At 43.9% G+C, this 21,792-nt stretch overlaps 2 protein-coding genes across 3 annotated transcripts; one reads left to right on the top strand and one right to left on the bottom strand.

Annotated features, from left to right (window-relative positions):
• The first annotated feature begins 29 nt into the window (after positions 1–29).
• zc3h12b (zinc finger CCCH-type containing 12B) lies at positions 30–15,119 on the top strand. 2 transcript variants are annotated; one of them, XM_048235704.1, is made up of 8 exons: positions 30–496; positions 3,709–3,975; positions 4,081–4,138; positions 4,190–4,679; positions 5,173–5,312; positions 5,803–6,037; positions 6,337–6,443; positions 8,140–15,119. In XM_048235704.1, exons 1-8 carry the CDS (start codon positions 296–298, stop codon positions 9,702–9,704), a joined length of 3,063 nt encoding a protein of 1,020 aa, XP_048091661.1. In that variant the 5' UTR covers positions 30–295; the 3' UTR covers positions 9,705–15,119. The 2 variants fall into 2 exon arrangements, with proteins under 2 accessions (XP_048091661.1, XP_048091653.1); XM_048235696.1 differs by lacking the exons at positions 30–496; positions 3,709–3,975; positions 4,081–4,138 and having other exon boundaries at positions 4,182–4,679.
• A 1,793-nt stretch (positions 15,120–16,912) lies between these two features.
• camlg (calcium modulating ligand) lies at positions 16,913–20,967 on the bottom strand. Its single transcript, XM_048266625.1, has 4 exons — positions 20,640–20,967; positions 19,577–20,031; positions 18,185–18,250; positions 16,913–18,001 (listed from the first exon to the last, which is right to left on the bottom strand). The coding sequence occupies exons 1-4, from the start codon at positions 20,806–20,808 to the stop codon at positions 17,801–17,803; spliced, it is 891 nt and encodes a 296-aa protein (XP_048122582.1). The 5' UTR covers positions 20,809–20,967; the 3' UTR covers positions 16,913–17,800.
• Between the last annotated feature and the right edge of the window lie 825 nt (positions 20,968–21,792).

The raw sequence follows: 21,792 nt of genomic DNA, 5'->3' as shown, positions 1-21,792 counted from the left end.
TACTTTTTGAACGCTCTGTACACGCACCTACAACTCCCTTTGCCACTAGAACAGCGACAGGGGGCGTCCGACTTGTTGCTAAGATACAGTCTGTGGGGAGGCAGCCCGAGTGATGAAGGGAGGAGATGATGGATGATATTTCACCAGCGCTATTTGTTTGCCGTTATGTTGGGGATAATAAAAACTTGATTTCACTTATTTTCTTTAGATCTGGCTCGTGAAACCGCACGCTGCACTCAGTTCGTTCCATTGCAGGTGTGCGCTGTGATCATCGGTTGCAAAATTACTATAATAAATGGTTTTGGAGCTGGCAGCGCCCGCAAGTGCAGGCCCTTTGCTACAGCGCTCCATCCCGCATATCGAGCGTGTTTTCCGGGTTAGGGTCAGCTACTGCTCCGCTGAGTCAAACTGCGACAGTGCTAATGGAAGCAACTCAAGCAACAGTATCACTGTAATTATTCAGGACGGCAACGAGGATGACTGCGTCAAAGCTAAAGTAAGAGCATGCTGTAAACTGTTCTTTTCCTTTATGAACATTTAGCCCATTGCTTGTTTGAGCAGCTATATTGTTAGCTAGCTAACAGTAGACAACGTTGTTCAGTGTTCTTGTAGTTAGCTGGCTACTACTAGCCAGGCTGCATTGCTTACCTTTGTAGAGCAAGTTACTTGCTAGCTAGATTGAACAAATCAGAACTGTAAATAATGTTATCTAATGTTATGTGTTGTGCTTTTGTGTTCGGTTAGGTATGACAATTCTCAATGGACTTCTATCAACAGTTTTTGAAGTTGCTGTGTTTATATAGTGATAATGCGCACGAGTAATGTACAAATCCATTATGTTTTTGAGCTAGCTTAAAGTAACACTAGCTAACGATAGCTAACGTTATACATATGGCACGATGCTCACGACTTGTGTTTTCAACCGTATCTTAATTTGCTCTGATGTGGCTAGCAAGCTACATCGTTTACTAGTACCGCTGTGTTGTCAACACAGTGGTCACCTTTTGGAAATTGTCTTCTGCTTGGTCACAATTAACACTGCATCTCATCTGACATTTGGCAGCTGCATTCCCATGGACATCGTGATGTTCATGCCATTCAATTTAGCCTTAGGTTGCCTTTAAAACACCGAGTATTTCCTGTGCTTTTATGTAGACAAAGTTGTATTTTATATTTGGAGATGCAGCTGACTAATAATGACGTCCTACTCACTGATCATAGACATTCTCTACCTCAGGCCAGCTGTGGTTATTTCCGTGACTTTTGCTAATACTGCAATGTCAACCAGCAATGTATCATCGACTGAACTAGATTTACTGAATGAGTACAATGTATAAAGGCATAGGAAAACATTTTGTCCACGTTATTTTCTTTTAACGCTTGTTGACATTTAACGCATTAGCAAATTGCTTTGATATTATCGTAAGGTAGGCTATTGGAAGTGTGTGTGTGTTTTTGTTGCATAAAGTCGTCTGTTATGCACAACCAATTTGTTATTCATCTCTGATACTTTGTGCAAGTGTAGTTGTCCACATTGCCATTGCAATTCATCAGTCATGTACCTTGCTATATAAAATGCTGCTGCACACAGGCAAACCGGGCCTGAATTGAGCATGCAATGCAGCTCCACTGAGGATCTGATTCCACTTGTTGCTATGAAACAAACCTGTGTGTGTGTGTGTGTGTGTGTGTGTGTGTGTGTGTGTGTGTTGGAGTGGTGCTTGAAAGCTCTGTGGCCTTGCTGGGTCTCAGCCTGTGATGGGGATGTGTTGAGGGGAACAGAGGAAAGGAGAAGACATAAGAGCAGTGAAGAGATTAAGAATTGAAGAAGTGGTCCCAGAAAAGCACAGTTAGTCACTGAGAAGGAGTTGGGAGTAAAAGGATCTCTCATTTATGATGAAATGTGATGTGGAAGTTGCATGGTGAATGTTGCTGGGTTCTGTCCACTAGAACAGTTTGTTTAGGCCGTTATCTGGCAATAACAACTCTAAAAACCAAGACTCCAAAGCACAGACATGGACAAAAGGAGATACAAAATTGTTGTGCACTTAGAAAGGCTCAGACTTATTGACTATTTGCAATTTCAAATAACACCAAATTATTCATTGGCTAAGCTATAAGGCTACTTTTATAAAATTGGCTTTGACTTCAGGGGAAGCAGAGAGTCTCTCAGCCTTCCTTTAGAATGCTCCCCCAATCTTTCTTATACATTCAGTCTTCCTCACCGTATTGTTAAGCTGACCACCACTACTACCTAGTCATGATTTATAAACACGTCATTGTAGAATCAGGCGCATTGTTAGTTCTGAAGGTGAACATTCCTGATGATGACATTCGCTTTAGTTCTGCCGGAGGAGCGCGCTGCTCTTCCTCAGTGTAAAGTGAGCTGTTCGAGCGCAGCGGCACGACGAGCAACCCTGAGCACAGGCTGTGTCACGATTTCAGGGAACTCCTTTATTCAGCATGCTGCATTTTTTTTTCTCTCTCTCAGTAGAGAGGGAGCGAGAGATAGGGGGAGGGAGGGAGGGAGAGAAAGAGAAAACAGAGGGGGAGTTCTGCATGTGTCGTAAGCTGGTGATTTCCCCTGATGTGTTCTGTTTTTCTCCATAAGCTTTTTTTTCTTATACTAATTCCATCCCAATTGCTCAAACTAATAGATTTATGCAAGGTCTGCCTCTATCTGTGATAAGCTGTTCCTTTAATGCGGATGTTTGTTTTGTTTTTAGAAAAGCTCCAGAGAGAGAAAGTGTGTGTGTGTGTGTGTGTGTGTGTGTGTGTGTGTGTGTGTGTGTGTGTGTGTGTGTGTGTGTGTGTGTGTGTGTGTGTGTGTGTGTGTGTGTGTGTGTGTGTGTGTGTGTGTGTGTGTGTTGCTGTTCCAGGGCTGCCTAGAGAACGACGGACTGTGTGTTGTGTTAGTCGTGACTGCTAAAAAGCAGTTAGCTGATGACAGTGCAGCGTTGCTAGGCAACCAGTGTCATGAGCAGAGCTCTCAGTGCTGGATGGCAGTATCTGTTTGTGCGTGCGACGGGGGAAACACGCATGTGCTGCCCCAACGCACGCACAAGCACCACTATTATCTCCTTTTGCCACTTAGTAAAAGCCTGCAGGTTTGGGCTTTTTGCATGGAGCAGTTAGACCATCAAGCAATCTGCCCATTTACTCACTCTCGGATAGATGACACTGTCATTTGTGCTCATAAAAATAGAATTGTGAAATAAATGCAGGAGCACATGGAAAGATCTGCTGAATAAATCAAATAACTCAGAGTTCAGTTTCACTCAGTATTACGGTACAGAGTTGATAGAACCTGATATTCTTCAGGCTATTTCTGATGCCCCACTTGTACCCTGGCAATGTTCTGTTCAAGAACACTGTTACTGTCACTGTTAGGTTTGTTTGAACCTTTTGTTCAATAGAGATTTGGTGAGCTGGTATATTGATGAAAAGCAGTGTCGTGAAAGATAGCAGGTTGTCCTGTACTGTACACTCAATTACATTCCACGGGAAACTGTCATGGCATCATTGTAATTGACAGGTGCTTGATGATGATGATGATGATGATGGTGGTGTCATTATATTGCTGTGGTGCGACTCTGGAACAAGTGCTGATCATCATTCATTCTGTCCGCCCTCTCTCTCTCACTCTCCCCCTCTCTCTGTTCTTTTTTTCCCCTTTCTTTCACCCCCCCACACCTCTCCTCTCCTCAGGAGTACATAGTGTCCCTGATTGCTCCTGCCCACCACCGTCGAGTGCGCCTGACTCTGTCCCTGCACCGGAGGCTGCAGACACTGCACTCGGCCATCGAATATGAGACAGGCGCTGTGCTGACGCTCCGCGAGCATGCCGTGGTACTGCAGGGCGGAGAGGCTCAGGTGACCGCCGCGTGGGCCATGCTGCAGCAGCGGCCCAGGATGGAGCCACGAGCGCCGCGCCGCGAGCTGTTGCCGACACTATCGGCCGCTACTGTAGCCACAGTCACAGCCGCCGCAGCCACCGCCACCGCCGCAGATTCTGAGGAGGAGGAGGACGAGGAGGAGGAAGAGGGAGGGGAGGGCAGAGAGGAGGAGGAGGAGGAGGAGGAGGAGGAGGAGGAGAGGAGCAGCTCGGAGAGCGAGGCGGAGCAACAGGCCAAGGTCGGTGAGGGAGGGGGCGGGGCAGCAGCAGCAGGAGGAGGAGGAGGAGGAGGAGGGGTTGGAACGGGCAGGAGGAGAGAGCCACTAATGGCAACCAAGCCTCACCGGCAGCTGTGCCGGTCACCCTGCCTAGACCGGCCCAGCTTCAGCCAGAGCAGCACCCTGCAGGAGCTGAGGGCCGAGGACGGCAGCCGCGCTGGCCCTGGAGCCCCAGCAGGGGGCCCAGCACGGCAGGCCAGCGAGCGTGACTACCAGTCCAAGATGGACTTCGCGCTCAAGCTGGGCTACTCGGGCGAGCAGGTGGAGTCTGTGCTCGGCAAGCTGGGCTCCGGGGCGCTCATCAATGACGTGCTCGCCGAACTGGTCAGACTGGGCAACAAGGGCGAGCTGGAGGCCCAGGGTGGTTTGGGGCAGGCCACATTGGCCCCCCACGGCCCCGGGGTCAAGGAGGCGGTCAGCCCAGAGGCCTCGCTGGAGGAGGAGTCCGTGGATAGCTCGGACAACCTGAGACCAATCGTCATTGATGGCTCCAATGTAGCCATGAGGTATGTTTCTTTATTCTTCTGTCATATACAGTTCTTGTCAACTAGAGGTCTTGTCAACTCTTAACTGCCTCAACTGTAAAGCAGTTTGGGTCAACTTCTGTTGTTTTAAATGTGCTATATAAATAAAGTGACTTGACTTCACTTAATGTGTTTAGTATAGTTGTAATAGCAAAGACTACCAGGAACATTTTGGGAGCATAGCTTGGTTTCATAAGGTTATCATTTTTCTCTGCTTTTGTATACTGGTTTGAGTGCTGTAATGGTTTTATGGTTTAATTGCATGCTAATGCAATATCAGCAGATGTGATTGTCCGATACTTATCCAGCATGGTCTATGGAGCCTAATCCACACACTTCTTTAAAAGCATTTTTCCTCTAGTTTTCATCAGTCAGACTTTTAGGGCCATTAAATATAGTTTTGATTTTTGCAATCTTTGGGAGCAAGGCTCACAGCCTATGTAAGTATGTAATTTTGTCTCGTAATGTTTTGTAGCCATGGAAACAAAGAGGTTTTCTCCTGCATGGGGATTCAGCTGGCAGTGGATTGGTTCCTGGAGAAAGGCCACAAAGACATCACAGTGTTTGTGCCTGCGTGGAGGAAAGAGCAGTCCAGACCCGACGCCCCCATCACAGGTAGCCCGCCACGAGTGGTGCACGTGTTTGAGTGTGTGTCCACGTGTCTCGGAAAAACATCACCGTAGGAGAGTGGAAACAGTTTTTTTTTTTCCCCCACTCGATTTAGAAGAAAGTGTCTTTTTACAACAGCTAACAGACAATCAGCAAAGCACAGAAATTTCACTGCACATCAACAGCCATGTCTAAGGCATTTGGACCATGCTCTATAATATGAGCAGCTGAAACAATCCACTAGCATATCATAATATTATTTTTGACTGTAGCCAAGAGAAAGCTTTGTATTTTAGAAGTACCAGTCTGTACTAGTACTAGTAGGTTTAGAGGTACTAGTCTGAACATATTTTGACAAAACACTTTTGCTCACTCCACATAGCCCCTATAATCCTTAGTACCCGTTTGTGCCATTTTTATTAAATTCATTTTAAGATGAAGTTTTAAGAAGTTTCTTTACATTTCAGTGTGACTGTTTTGTGTTTGGCGTGAGCAGATCAGGAGATTCTCCGGAAGCTGGAGAAAGAGAAGATCCTGGTGTTCACCCCCTCCCGCCGCGTTCAGGGACGCCGCGTGGTGTGCTATGACGACCGCTTCATCGTCAAGCTCGCCTGCGACTCCGACGGCATCATCGTCTCCAACGACAACTACCGCGACCTTCAGAACGAGAAGCCGGAATGGAAGAAGTTCATCGAGGAACGCCTCCTCATGTTCTCCTTTGTCAATGACAAGTAAGCCTGCCGAGTTTCCACGGTTACTGGCTCCTTTCAGGGTCTCTCTCCCTCTGATTCCTGCGTTAGACCCTCTGTTTAATCTTCAACTGGCTCCGACCGGAACAGCTTTATTGACGTGCCTGTTGTCATTAACTTATAAGTCCCACGAAATCATAACATAACCTCTGGACTTGGAAACATAATAAGAATCCCTCTGTGTCTACCCCGTGGCAATTCACATTTTATTCTGTGAAGATGTATTGATATTATTAGATGGGAAGTAGATTAAAAAAAAAAGGTTTATTTGTTTCATGTAGGTTTATGCCTCCGGATGACCCTCTAGGAAGACATGGTCCCAGTTTAGAGAACTTCCTACGGAAGCGTCCGGTGGTACCTGAGCACAAGAAGCAGCCTTGTCCTTACGGTGAGTAGCCACCCTGCAGCTCCTGTCCTGCTTTATCTGTCCATTGCCTTTGCTTTGCGTGTGGATCAAATCACGGGTCCGCCTGTTCGCCTGACTTTAGGGAGGGTCTGGTCAGGCCCTTTTGAGACGGTACCAAGAGCACTCATGATCCGAGATGGTTTAACCACACGGGGATCATTTACTTACCCAGAGAACATCTGCAGTTGGAATGTTTAATCCGTGGTTTCACAATACTAAATTGAATATCTAATTTATGAGACTGATATTTTTTATGACCTGAACACTACTTCACCTGACAGGTATTATATAATGGCCACAAGGTACATTCGTTTTTATGAACAACGATACAACATTGTTGTAATTATCAAAAATATGATTCAATTATGAGTTTATGATTATAGTAAATTATTAGGTGATTACCCGGTACATTATTTAGTGTGCCATTAACAGAAATATGATATTATGTGAAAGAGCTCAATACCCTGACGCCTGGTTATTGTATTCCTGGCTTTTTAGCACTAAGAGGTGACAGTACCAACTTTCACATGATAAGTCACCTTTTTTTTTTACCACAAGCGCCATCTGACAATGACAATATTTTACAAACACAGGCATAAAAATCGCAGAAGGAGCGCAACACCCCTCTGTGCAAGCAATCACCACTACTGTAAACAGAAAGCTGTGAATGATTTGTGACCTCAGTGGCCTTTCCTGTGCAAAGTGTCATGTTCTCTTGACAAATGATATAAATCTGAGCGTAGATCTCAATGTACTGCTTAGGATGCCAGCATTGTCAGTCTTGATGTAATCATCATCTACAAAATGGCTATGACCAAATATATCTCGTACAGCTTGCTTCCTGTCTGCATTCAGTATTTATATGTGTTAGAATATCGTCTATCTGAAAGCACAACAAAGTTACTTTCATTTTAATATTGCTTCCCTCTCTATCTTTCAGCCTGGACTAAAGGTATGAGTAAACCAAACATCTCTATTAAATCATAGCTTAAAATCATTTATTAAATGGTTAATATACGTTTTTTTGTGCAGATGTCAGTGGTGTGTTAATGGTTCTTTTAGAAAGTAGCCCACAGAGTGTGCAAACGTAAAGTGGATTTCCTAAATCAATATTAATATCTGACATTGCCTCATGATGTCTTTAGAAAGAGTTGACAAAATAATTACTCTGCTCACAACAACAGAGGTAGATTATATATATTTTTGGTGTGTAGGGTAACTGTTATTTTGAGAACATTTTGAGGGTTTTCATTCACAATTCAAGATATAGTAGGGTAGATGGAAAGCCTAGGCTAGTTTTATGAGTTATCAATCGTTTAGTATCACAAAACTGGATTAGAACTTATTATGTTAATTGCCCATATTGAATCACTAGGTTTGAATAGTCAGATCAAAAGCTTACAGACAGATTTGAATGTCTGTTGAGTTAGATTTAGTTAAAATTGTAAACTTCCCCATATTGTTGACTTGAACAGAACATGTTCTCAGTACAATTGTCCTTTTCCTGCTATTTATCATTATGAATGATATGTTATACATCATTAAGCTAGGAGATTAAAAGATGATTGGCCATAAACTGAATCATAATTACTGGTGGCCTTTTAATCAGTGGAGTTTTTTCTCATTTTTCTCATTTTCTCATTGGACCCCATTGCTTCTCTTTCTAATGTCTGTGCAGGAAAGAAATGCACCTACGGTCACAAGTGCAAGTACTACCACCCCGAAAGGGCCAACCAGCCGCAGCGGTCAGTGGCCGACGAGCTCCGTGCCTTCGCCAAACTCTCGGCGGTCAAGACAATGAGCGAGGGAGCCCTGGCCAAGTGCGGGACCACGGGCAGCATCACCTCCAAGGGCGAGGCAGGCTCGGAGGCCAAGCGTGTGGCGCCCAAACGCCAGTCGGACCCCAGCATCCGCTCGGTGGCATGTGAGCCGGAGGAGCGTCTGTGTCCGGCGCGGAAGGCCGAGGCCAGCTCGGTGCCGTCGCTGGTGACGGCGCTCAGCGTGCCCACCATGCCACCAGCCAAGAGCCACGCGGCTGCTGGCGCACTCAACACGCGCTCGGCAAGCAGCCCCGTGCCGGGCTCCATGCACTTCACCCACAGCCTGCTGGAGCACGCGGGCAGCGTCGGGTACCCGCCCATCCTGGTGACCAACAGCCACGGCGCCTCGGTGGCCTACGGGGAGCCCTTCCCCAAGTACGACTCGGTGGTGAGTGACCACGGCTACTACTCCATGCTCAGCGACTTCTCCACTATGAGCCTGGGCAGCATGCAGGGCCTGGACAGCTTCTGCAGCCTGGAACAGCCGGAGCCCGGTGGTGGTGGTGGTGGGGCCGGCACTTACCCCAGCCGCCCGCCGAGCCTGTGTCCCGAGCCCTGCCGCAGCCACTCGTCCGACTCGTTCTCCTCCTACGGGGACTCGTACCTGAGCTCCATGGAGGGATCCATGGACGATGGCGGCGGGGGCATGAAGGGTCAGTCACAGCAGCCTCCGCCGTCAATGGCCCAGACGCAGTCGGTGTCGCAGTCGCGGCTGCAGGCCTTTGCGCACGGCTTCCACCACGAGGCGCTGACGCGCGTGCAGAGCTATGGCTCGGACGAGCCCAAGCCGGGCCCCCGCAAGCAGACGTCGGCCCACCTGGTGCCCCATGTGCAGCACGCAGTGGTGGGCGCCCGTTCCAGCTGCCCCGGCGACTACCCGCAGCTGCCCCAGAACGTGCTGCCGCCCTCGGCGTCGGTGCTGACGTCGACAGCGTCGTGTCCGGCGCCGCAGGGCCGCTCGCTGGGCATGACGCGCATGGACAGCATCTCCGACTCGCGGCTATACGAGAGCAACCCGCAGCGCCAGCGGAGGCCACCGCTGTGCCGCGAGCAGCACGCCAGCTGGGACCCACTGCCCTGCGGCATCAACGAGCAGGCGTACGGCTATGGCGGCTACGGCCTGACCGGCGGCCTCATGCCTTGTTGCGAGCGCGTCATGGTGCGCAGCATGCCCGAGAAGATGGAGCAGATCTGGCGCTCGCCCTGGGACACCCCGCCACCTCCGTCGCACCAGGCCAGCGGCGCCGGACACCCGATGGACCAGCAGGAGCGCCATCCCATCCCCGAGCACCAATACCAAACCTACCGAAACCTCTGCAACATCTTCCCAGCCTACGTAGTCCACACGGTCATGGAGAAGAACCCGCACCTTACCGACCCCCAGCAGCTGGCCGCACTCATCGTCTCCAAGCTGCGCCACTGAAGGTGGGCTGGCAACCTCACCGCATCCGCCCACCTCTGCCCGCGACTGCCCACGCCTGCCCACGCCTGCAGGGGTCAGGGAGAGACAGGAGACACAGGAGAGATTTGCTAGCAAATGGAAATCTGGTTTTGTACGAAATATCTACAGTCAGTATATATATATATATACATATATATATATATACAGTATATATATATTTCAATATGTTGCTCGTCTTTTAAAATCGTCTGAATCTGGACTGAAAGCTCTGTTTTCTCCTGGATCCTACAGATTAGCAATCCTGTGAAGTATTGTAATTATCTTAATCGTGTTTTGTATTTATTCCAATGAGTATTTTTGCGTATTAACGTGCATGCCCAGCATTTTTGCATTAGTACCACAATCATCTAAATGGATTTAGACTAGCTACAAAAGCTCATTTTTCTGAGCTTAACTGGCCAATTTATTGTCTCGTTAGACACAGATGTAATCATGATCTATTTTTGATGTCTGAAATGAAACAGACGAGGGTGTTTTTGCACGTTTTGCAAACCGTGTCGATTCTTACACCCGTTTTGCAAAGAGTAGATTTCTGCCTTACAGCTCGGACTAGGCCAGGTCTGAACTCCTGTTGGTTTTTATTGTTGACCAGTGGATAAGACACGATGTTTCGGAAATGCCCCGACATTCCGTCAATGTCTTGTAGCTGCATAGGTCAGTGAGGCACCTTTGAATTTATAGGAGGACTCTTGCATTCGGTCATATCAAGCTAGTCAGACTGGTAACAGTAACTGGCTTTAATAGGAATCATGTAATTGTCCAGGCTTATTGAGATAGAGATATATTCAATTACATGGTACTATTGAATGAAAATGGCATGCAACTTTAGAAAACAGTGTGTTTGTAAGGAATGATTCGTAGATTGTCACTAAGACCTGCACCAAACGTAGTAGAGCACCATTGTTATTTATGAAGCGATGAGCTAGGAGGAGAAATGGAACCTCACAACACACTAACATCAGCAAACAGTTTGAGTGTGAGTACTTCTTTGGAGCTAGCCATGCTGTGGTATGCATCAATACAAATTCCACAGCAGAAATTTTTGGGAGTTTAACCGCTAGCTATCGTCTGTAAAGAAATGCTTAATGAAGCCTGTGCACAAATCTACATACACAGTTAGAAGGTCTTGAATTGGGCATGTGACATTGTTGATGTGGTGGACTGAGTGAGTCGATTCCATGAGTGTTCTAGTTGAGGTGAGGTTGAGCAGTGTGGCCTTACTGGCATCTCGGCCTTATAGTTTAAGACTGAAGTGTGGACATCACCACTATTGTTCCTTTTCAAACGCTGAGTAGAGGTTGAAGTAGAGGTCGACAGAAGCAGGAATAAGTCTGTGAAGTTTCTTTGACGTAGAATCCTCCTGTATGTCCGAAATAGGAATGGGGTCATTCCACGTCAATTCAACCAGGGCCCACGCACTTGGGTCTCAAAAATTCTGAAAAAATTCACACTGTAAAATTACTTTTATGTTTTATGAAATATTTTCCAAGATACAGCCAGTTTTACAGGGGGAGGGGGTTGTCGATTTTGTTCACAAGCCCATAGCACAAGAACTAAACCAAAAACTCCAAAAATTAAAAATTTGATCAACTTTGAGGGACAGCTATGACCATGCAGGATCATCCAGACCAAACGTGATGATTTTGCAGTGTGTCTTCTGGGTAACATAGGTAATTTTTTCAGAATATTGAGACCTAAGTGCATGGGCCCTGGTTGAATTGACGTGGAATGACCCAATGACTAAAGTGTTTCTGCTCCTCTGCATCGGTGGTTTGAAGACAAACGAGGAAGCAATGACTGAATAATGTGTATATGCAAAGTGACTCAGCATCTTTGCAAGTACATTGTGACTGAGGAACCTTTTTGTGCAAATAATTTGAAGTCGGGACAGGAATGCGGATGTACCTCAGAGCGTGACATGGTAACTCTTATCGGGAACTCTATTGCCTTATCAGGGAAGGACTTCTCCCATGACCGTTTTGTGTTTTAGAGAGGTTTCCTTGTGTACAGTACATGTTCAAGCTTGATAAATAGATCAGTATTTAGAGTTTTATTTTTCTCTCCATCATCGGTCAGATTCTGCCACTTTATTTTTGGTAGACTTAGAGTGAGTTGAAAGCCAAATGGACCAGTGCATAATTTGGTCTCAGCAAAGGCACCAACATACACAGAAATACTCGCTCACTCACATACCATTGTGCAGACACATTTTGAAAGCCTCAACATTTACATATTGACATGCAAAGACACAACCACATGAAGCCATTTTTGAAAGACAATTGTAAGCTGCTTGAAACAATGCCAAAAAAGAGAAGAAAACATGTAATCAAAAGTGTGACGTGAACTTTGTTTATTTGTTTTGTTTTACACAGACGATGGGGTTAGCCAATGGACATCAAGGTTATGGCACCAATTGTGTACAGTGTAGCTGGCTGCTATGCTTATAGCATAATAATGGCTGTAGGTTCAACCTAAGTGGCCATAGGTTGATGGTAATGGTGGGGTGAGTTTGCATGCTGTTAGGACTCTAACGATCCACAGCTGTTTGTCTTGTAATGGTTATGCATAGGATGTGTCAGAGAGTCAGGCTTTGGAGCAGTTTGATGTGTCCGTGTGAGGGGTTGTCTGTCGTAGGGGGAGGAATGGGAGCATCTTGTCAGCAGAGAGCTTGCGAAACAAAAAGCACCTCTTTCGTTATTGATGCTGAGGGACAAGCTCTCGTATTCCTTCCCTCCTATAATGACAGCTGTTTGGACTCTTCTTGAATGTTCTTGCTCCAGAGGAACATTCTGGGCGTCGCTGACTTTGGTTTCTGTCTTTCTTTCTCTTTCATTCTTTCATTCTTTATTTCTGTCAGTCTGTCCTTTTTGTCTCTCTCCTTCCTTTGGTTTGTTTTCATGAGGGGTTTGTGTTGGCCGCGTTGCGTCCCCTACGGTCACCTCATGAGAAGGTGTGACACACTGCCTACCTGTTTCTCCCTGTGAGACACACACACACACGGGACGAGAGGCTGTCGTTGGGTTGTTTCGGACATTTGGCTTACCGTTGGCTTGCTGCGTCCCCTTCCACCCCCACCCCTCCACCCCCCAGCCTCCCAGAAAAACCCACAACCTCTACACTTTCATTGCGTGTAAAGAGCCTTTCCCTGATTACGTTTCAAGGAAAGACTTGACTACAACCTTCGGTGTGAAGGAGTGGATTTGGTAACGCTACTTTACCTGACGCCTGCCTACGGCATGAAAGGACGAACTTTCAGAGATTATTTAATCCAAAATGGAAATATCTGTGATTGTGTGAATCATGATTTGTGACGGTTGGATTGGGTACAGCTGCCTGTGCTTTGACTGGTATGTTGTGTTTTTTTTTTCTTAAAAGATTTGACTGAAAGCAATTGTAGTTTTTATTTACACTAGTTTTGTTTTCTATTGTGTTTTTTAAGTAATCACTTTGTTTATTGACTATTGCTCGATATGCATGTTCTCTGTTTGGCACCTATGATGATGGATGAAAGTACGTCATGGTCTATACCCCTAACCAATTCCATTTCCTCCCAAAACTGCAGCAAGCTACCATGCCTTAAATGTCTTGAAATGACCTTTGTTTGTTGATACAAATTGTATCTATTTCTTGATTGTAAAAATATTTATGAAATGTACAGTATCACTAATATATATAGTTATATATATATACATATAAAATCCTAGTTTTATTTAAAAGAAAGAGAAAAGACAACATATTGCCATAATATTAGTGACACTGTGTGTTACTAAGAGTAGCCCGTGGGCACGGCTTTCCCATACTGGGCACAGACACCTACAAACAAGGACTCCTTATCCCTCGTCTTTTCTGTGATGTTAAACGAGCTCACTCTAGCTCTCTCTCCTGCTCTCTCTCTCCCTCTCTCTGTCTTTCTTTCTTGCTCTCTGTTGATACAGATCTGCTTTAAGGTTGGCTGTGTACGTGCTTTTAAAACCTCTGTAAATATAGAGAATTGAAGTGGAGCTACTTTCAGATATATAATCGACACTTGTATCCAGACTACTCGCATAACCACAGATTTAAGGCAGCCTAGGGGTTGGCATCGACACAGTGTTAAGAAAACATTTACTGATTTAGTTTCACCCCCTAACGCTCTTGGGCTCAAATGATTTTTACTGTAGATGTATCTAAGCTATATACAGTATTATTCTTGCTCTATGTCTTGAATACGCCCACACACACACGCACACACACTCTCTCACACACACACCAGATGCTGCAGCATGTTCATAGCTATGGTGATGCGGAATGAGTTTCCATGACGATTGGTGAGGCATTTTCAAGGCAAGAGGGGGGTGGGATGGGGTGGGGTGGGGGGTTGGAACTCTGAATTAATGTCATATTCTACTCAGTCTGATTGCTCATGAAGCGAGGCTCTGGGCAGAACACTGAAGTAAATGTACGAATAAAATGAAGACGTGTATATATACACAGTGTGTATGTATATATATATATATATATATATATATATATATATATATACACACACACACACACACACATATGAATATATGATTATGTAAGAGCATGTGGTGAATCTGGGGATTTTTTTTTGCCTCACAAACCTGGCTCTTAGCCTCACAGCCTTACTGATTTTATGATAGTGTGTTGCAAGTGCACGTCTTGTCAGAGAGACAAGAATCCTTCAGGTTGCCACTCTGAGGCAGATTGTTACAAAATCATCTCTATGGTGGTGAAACGTCTGTGATGTTTTCTATTTGCAAGGAGCCGCTGCACTCCTGTTTATTTCCTGGTTGATGACAACTAGAGAACAAAGGAAACTTCTGGAATTCGGTTTTGGTTGCCCTGTATACCTGTTGAGAAGTAACTTGGTATCCGGGTTTTACTCTGTAGATCTGTAGTATATTTAAATGGAAAGGTAACAAACCAGCGGACATATCCACAACCCACCCCAAGCTATCCTCAGGAACTATGAGATTTACTACTAATGGGTAACCGTCAAAAACAATATTATCGATGTTTGCTATTAATTAAATGATAATTGCGCTTTTAAAAAGTCCAATTTGTGAAATAGTGCAGATCTCTTGTGTCCTAAAAGTTAAGTTGAGCTGTGTTTGTGACGTGGTTTTTTGCACCGTTATAAGGGTAATCAGAGTGAGTTTTGACCACTTCAGTCTTGTGTTGTGACATGCAGTAGTAGTTTGTTTTATTCTTTGTTGAATGAAACATGTTTGCTTTGAAGTTGTTGACAAAACGTTAACCAAAAAAACAACTTTATTAAAAACTCTTTGGGTCTTTAGACTCAAACAAAATGTAAGTCTTAATGACAAAATGTGTTTGTTTCCTGAAATAAAGCCAAACTATTGGTTATGTGAACATTTTTTGTTTATCGACTCATTTTGTGTTATTGACTCACATGTTTCATATATCACACATAAACTAAAAAAAGGATTACACCTGTTCTGTAACTGGTAAGAGCCTGTGGTTTGTTAATGCCAGTGCTGCTGAACTGAACAAACCTGAAACTAAAGCAGTCTTGATCCTTTCACAAGCCCACTGTTTCAGGTTCTGCTCTCACACCTTGTTTAAGTAGTAATGTTTATTGAAGTAGACGGGGAACATTTTCACATTACACATTCTGTATTGTATGCGCTTGTACATTATTTTACAATACCTCCATGGTCTACAGAGCATACCAACTCAGAAGGTATCAGTAATCACTGGGCTGCTACATGTAAGTCAGCAACATTTTCTGTTGAGATGTCTGTTTTCTGTTTTGCATATCTGTTTTTCACTTGAAGGAAACAACATGCATGGCAGATTATAAACTTTGTGTATTCTCCACTTCCCCACCATATTGTTTACACATTTAGACCAATTTACCTTTTCTGTTTTATCAGTAACAGAGAATTACATCTCTTATCTAGCATATTCTGCAATTATGAGATCTTTATGGAGAGATATTAAACAATGATGCTCAAGGAGAGCCCAAAGTGAATGTCAGAAGAACTTGTCACCAGTGAGCCGCAGCTCAAGGTTTTACATCTGGGATCTCAAAGCCGCAGGTATATCTACCTCTGAAGTTCACCTACAAAAAAAACAGTATGTTTGTATGTCCTGCCACTCTTATATCGAAACTGTCAAGTAAAGTGTAACCAAAAACCTACCAACTTTGCCCATATAAGGACATTTGGTATCTTGAGATTTTTCCTATGGGAAAATAACCTGGGGATTTTGAAATGCAGCTGTTTTGCTCTACACTTTTGTCCTTCTAGTGGATACTGTGATCTTCAGTATGTTAAGACGGCACACTTTGATTTTTGCTACCCCAGAGCTAACTTGCAATGCAACTCGCCATAGGTAGTTAGCTTTAATTAACCCCCGAATCTCCTTATGTGGGCAAAGATGGCAGCTTTGGTTCCTTTTTGTAGGCGAACGTCAGAGGTCTATTCCCCTCTGTGAAGTCAGCATACTGAGCCATCACAATCCAGCTTTGCTAACATGTATTACATTTTTTGTTTTGTTCATTATTGCCATGTATGATCTACTGCTCCCCAGAGGTTGTAGTGCATATGCTTTTCATTACAAGCCATTCATAAACTTGCCTCATCTAACTTATCCTTCTGGAAAATGCTCACAAATGTCTTATACATTTCACCCTAAATAATAATCAGCAATGATTATGAACATAAGCATTTTCAGACAACTCCTTTGCATTCAGTTATGTTTTCTTCACAGAAACTCCCATTTCCTCCATATTTATGTTGCCTTTCTCTTTGTTGTTACAAGTTTAATAAATACATTTACTCCCTGTCACAAGCAGAGATTTTATGGAACCAGTTGTAAAGTAGACACCTCAATTGTCTTAGTTCTTTCTACATTACCGAGGTAGCTGATGAGCAACAAGGGCCCTGCATGCAGTCTCTGCCTCTCTCCCTTAAACCTATACTGCACTCTACAGACTTTAAAACAGTAGATCTACATGGCACATTGCTGCCACCACATATAGAGGCACTGGCAACACTGGGTTCTGTACAAAAAACTGTAACCTCAGTCTATGTTGTGCGGGCAATGTTTTATCATAAGAATAAACTATCAAAGATAATAGCAAGTTTAAAAACAACTTTCAGTGACAATTGCTTTTAAGCATATTGATGCCATGACAGAAGTAATTTTGTAATTTTGGGATTTATTTGCAGAACATACCAGTAGCAATATTAATCATTTTGCACTAATTCCATATTGATGTTAAATACAATACATAAGTTATGGCATACATACACCTTATCAAAACAATCAAGAAAAAAAACACAAGTATGCTGTACTCGCAGACGCGAAATTAAATAATTTAATTTAGGTCATGACTGAATTAGACACTGACAGAGCATGCGATTGGTTGAGCATGCCTGAGGAGGGATTAGATAGGCAGTCACACAGTACAATCAGGGACAGTCCAAATCCCCATGGCCTGCTCAGCACAAATACATTAGCAATCCATCGACACGAGAGTTCTGTTAGGGAAAGGTCACGCCGCCCTGAAGTGAAAGGATCCAATGTATTCAACTGAATACTTGAGATGGTCGTTGCACATTCAGTAGGCACTCAAGTACCAGACAATGTCATAGAAAATATAACGTAAGCCACATCCAACAAGAACTTGATATATGGGCAGAGGACATGAGGGGGGGCAGGGGACAAAGCATTGATCACATTGAAACACATCAAATAACCTGAAAATAATATGGTTGAGGTGTAGTGCACAACTTTGGGCTATGTGTTTATGTGTAATTCTCCTTAACAGAAAATTCTAAGAGTTTAGCATCAGTCGGGACAGTGATATTTTGTGGTCGTGGTCCCATCTCCAGTAACAGCAGTCCACTGAAAAGACAGGTAACATTGGAAAGAAGGGGCAGGGCAGAGCAGGGTAGGGGACACCCAGGGCTGGCCTCAACCAATAGCACTGGCCCCACACACACACACACCACACACGCCCAAGATCCCTCAGGCATTACTGACCACCCACCCACACACACAGATAGACAGACACACACACAGGCCTAAGATTCCACAGGCATCTCTGAACCAAACAGGAGCAGGAGCTCATGACTGAGGATGAAGGTGAAGAAGTAGACGCAGAGGTCAGCGAACACGTCTCCCATCTTCCTGTACGTGTCCATGGAGCGATTGATGACCTCAGCCGGGATACCGGACAGCAGGAGAGCAGCCGTCAGCACGGTGGTCTTGGCCTTCTTCTCCACCTGCAGGAGTTGTGGCGGCAAACAGTTAATCCACATCAAACACTTCAAAAGAAACGTTTGACCATTAATGGCTACGTTACATCAATGAATCATGAAGCTTTTGTTGGAGTATTCTAATTTCTTCAACATTCCATGCTTTGTTTGAGTGTTTAAAACTTCTAACTAATTACTGAATGTTCTCACCTTTGGAAAATATTTGTGCAACCCCATGTATGCCAGCTCCAGAGTGAGGAATGGTGCAAATATGGACTGAAAATGAGAGTTCAAAGAGGTCATGAGACACAACACAATTACCATCACAGTATAAAAACCAGCCCAGCTTATAGGAGAATTCTGATTGGTTCTACCTAGCTCGAGTTGCTGCCGCCAACAGCTAGAGCTGCCATGTTCATGCCTCCAGAGTGTAGCACTAATTTGTTTGTCAGAACAAATCCGATATTATACAAACAGTGGCAAATTCTATTTTCGGCAAATCCGATAAGATACCATTGAAATAGGAACAAACATGCTCAACATGCAAAGCATGCATTTCAACATCAAGGTTCCACAAAAATAATTGGTCCAAGGTGTAGAACACTGATTTGCTCCATGACACAATATCAACAGAAACATGGAACCTACCTGCAGGTTTGAGGTACAAGGGTTTGAAATTGCATGCTGCCACAAGTGCATAAAGCACTGTGCCTGCAGACTACTAGGGAGTGGGGAGTTATTCTGAATGGCATTTTTAACTGGTCCATGTAGGACATGTCATTTTTGTAATAAAGACATCTTAAAGATGCTCTAAGCGATGCTGGGTAATGTCACTTCTGTTGTCTTTCAAACAAAACAGAGAGCTAGCTCGCTACTTCCTCCCCCTCCCTCCCATGCTGCTCCCGTGCAATTGAAACTCTCCTAAACACGCATCTCGTCTGTGATTTGCAGGAACAGTTTGTTATGTTTTTATTGGCTAGGTTTGCCCAGGTTGTTTTTGTTGCCGTTTTGTTGCCGTTTCACCCAGAACAAAATAATAGAAAAACTAGTCTGAGGATTGAGCATGCTATTGACCTCACATATAAACTTGTATGGAGATAAGTTTCCTCAAGTGGGCCTAACATGGAGAAACATATAATTTCCATTATCTCATACTTCTAGTAAATCCACTGAATTTCTAGTGGATTGCAACAACGGCTTCAGAACAATCGAATCATCATCCTTCATTAAGTTGTTTGCAATTTCTTATCTGAACCCTTTAAACCAAAACATTTACTGGATCACAGTGGTCCTAGGCAGAAAAGATTTTGTAGATACGGTAGGCAAAATGTCTGGACTACAGCAGGGTTGCAACAGTTCAGATACAGGGGTCAGTGCAGTTTCATTTATGACTCCACCGGCTGGTGCCACCTACTCCAAATACCTCTAGTCAAAGGTGTTAAATTATCACTCTAAAGTACTTCTGTGTTGTCTGACCTGCATTTACTTGCAATCTGGCACATTGCTGATGAACCAGATTATATTTGTGTGCATTAAGCTCAAAGGTAAATTGTTCAATGACAATAACACTCACAGTAAACAAACATGCACAGTAACACTCACCAAGTATTTGCATGCAAAGACTCTGACAAACACTGCCAGGAGAACACTCCCAACAAGACGAAAGAGCCTGAAGGAGTCCAGCTCCTCTGTGTCTGAGCTGCTCTCCTGGGCAGCTTTCTCACTAGCCAGTTGACCCTTGAGCTTCATGGCATCGTCAAAGCGAGACAGATACTTCTGAAAACCCTTGTGAGGGGATCCACGGGGATGGTCGTCCGCAGCCAGCTCTCCCCGCGGCCGCTGTCTGACGACTCCGACCAGGTCGTCGTCCAGTAGTGCGCCGCTGCTCAGATCATCGCTCGTATCGGGAAGGGGAGAGCCTCTTCGCTCCGGGGTGTCGTTGGGGTCAGACACAAACGGGGAGAGTCTTTTAGTGGTGACAAGAGGGGAGGTCCAGGAGGACTGGCTTCCGTCCAGGTCCAGGTGGAACCGTGGCTCTACCACACGCTTGGGTGATTCTAAAACGGAAAAAGGAGGAGCTGAACACTTCCAGAGAGTCAACCGAGTCGACCAGTTCCTAGATAACAGACTCCCAAATCGTACTTGTTTGCACGTAGTTTTTTTATATATATATATATATATATATATATATATATATATATATATAAAATGCATCACATTCCTTACGAATTAAGCAGCTTTATTGATGACCACAGAGATTGGTACATACTAATGATACGTCATTGTCTGACTTTTGTTTAAATAATTGCCTGATAAAAAGGGATTATAAAGAATGCCAAAGTTAAGTCAGTTTTAGCCAGCCTATGACACATCGTCATACCTTCATTTACAGTTGGGTCGCCTCATATATTGGGAAATGACTATTATTTTTGTCTGAATAAATATAGAGTAGATGCTTGTAAACGTGGGAAGGGCTCTACGTTAGTTACATAGTTGACTCGATCTAAAATCCTCGAAATGCCCAAAGCTATGAGCTAATGTTGGCTAATGCTTATGACAAGGAATAGCATGCACAGCTAGCAACCACAAAAAGGTTGGGCCGCTCGATGCACAGCTGTCTCTATAATCACACACAAAGCGTAAATTCAGAAGGGCTTCAACTTACGACTGGTTTCTCCGTCTTTGTTAGTATATCCCACTATCCTATTTAGCCTCTCTTCGGGATTCTTTAGCAGTTTTCGTCTGCGAATTTCAGCTCTCCTTTGTGCAGCAGACATACTCACGTTACTTTTTTCCTCTGAATTGGAAGCACTGTTTTCCTCAGTAGAGTCCATTCCTACTCAGCGTTTTTAATATTACTTTAACGTTGCTTTGTTTAGAGAAGATAAAGTCTATTTTTCAGCCTAGCTATGATCGAGCAGTATTGTGCACATTCACAGTAAAATCCTAGATCGCTGTATGAAATGGGCGCGTGCTGATGACCTCATGAAAATATCCCCCACCCCTCTTGTTCAGAAAGTGAAATTCTCCTACTACTGTTAATAATAATAATAATAATAATCATCATTAATGGACGGATAAATGGATAAATGGAATTCATCTGGATGGCGTATTTTTCCTCAGACAAAATAATACGTCATAAAATAATGTTTAGCGTGGTGGTCAGGACAACGATATATAAACCCCACCTGATAGAGCCTGGCTTGGAAATTGACATCTATCTATTTGCTCAACCCTTTTAAGGTGTTCATATTTTTGTTACTCTTTTTACTTTTGTTTTTAATTTTCTTTTTTTATTTTAGATACTTTTGATACATACTATTGATCCCCAAGTGGAAATTCAAGTTCTCTGTAAACATGTAAAATATAAAAAAAATAATTATCAGATGTGTAGGCTACTTTAGCTCAATTATAATTTATGGTTCATATTTGCCATTTACCCCTGTGAAATTACATTTATTCATATGAATGATTTTCGTTTTTTTGTGAGAAAATGAGGCTATTCAATTATAAACAAGGAAAAAAAAAGAGAAACAACAGCTTATTTCTTAATCAGAGTAGGTGCAAGTGCTTGAAATGTAACAATTTTGTAAGTTTGTGTGGGAGTAGCAGGTGCAGAAAGACAACATTTCCACACTCAGACACGCACACAAACAGTTATTACACTTGGGTCTAGTAGACCCGAACACCATGTTAGGCCTATGTGCAGGGGTGCCGTATGCAGTCATTGAAAATAAAAGTCATTTTTTGTTATTCACAGAAAATGAGCCAAGGCTAATGAATCGGAGTTTGAAGAAATAATAAATGGCATAATTTTC

The sequence above is a fragment of the Alosa alosa genome, chromosome 2, assembly GCF_017589495.1.
Source record: "Alosa alosa isolate M-15738 ecotype Scorff River chromosome 2, AALO_Geno_1.1, whole genome shotgun sequence".
In the NCBI taxonomy this organism is placed as follows: Eukaryota; Metazoa; Chordata; class Actinopteri; order Clupeiformes; family Clupeidae; genus Alosa; species Alosa alosa.
The sequence above is the reverse complement of the archived record's forward strand: the minus strand, read 5'-3'. Positions and strand labels throughout refer to the sequence as shown.

What these genes read in the sequence shown, in the direction of transcription:
- zc3h12b (XM_048235704.1), top strand. Translation starts at nt 296, where the DNA reads ATGGTTTTGGAGCTGGCAGCGCCCGCAAGTGCAGGCCCTTTGCTACAG. An exon ending in ATGACTGCGTCAAAGCTAAA is followed by an intron (nt 497 to 3,708) that starts GTAAGAGCATGC and finishes TCCTCTCCTCAG; the next exon opens with GAGTACATAGTGTCCCTGAT. An exon ending in TTCTCCTTTGTCAATGACAA is followed by an intron (nt 6,038 to 6,336) that starts GTAAGCCTGCCG and finishes TGTTTCATGTAG; the next exon opens with GTTTATGCCTCCGGATGACC.
- camlg (XM_048266625.1), bottom strand. Translation starts at nt 20,808, where the DNA reads ATGGACTCTACTGAGGAAAACAGTGCTTCCAATTCAGAGGAAAAAAGT. An exon ending in TCTTTGCATGCAAATACTTG is followed by an intron (nt 18,251 to 19,576) that starts GTGAGTGTTACT and finishes TCTCATTTTCAG; the next exon opens with TCCATATTTGCACCATTCCT. An exon ending in TGCACAAATATTTTCCAAAG is followed by an intron (nt 18,002 to 18,184) that starts GTGAGAACATTC and finishes CAACTCCTGCAG; the next exon opens with GTGGAGAAGAAGGCCAAGAC.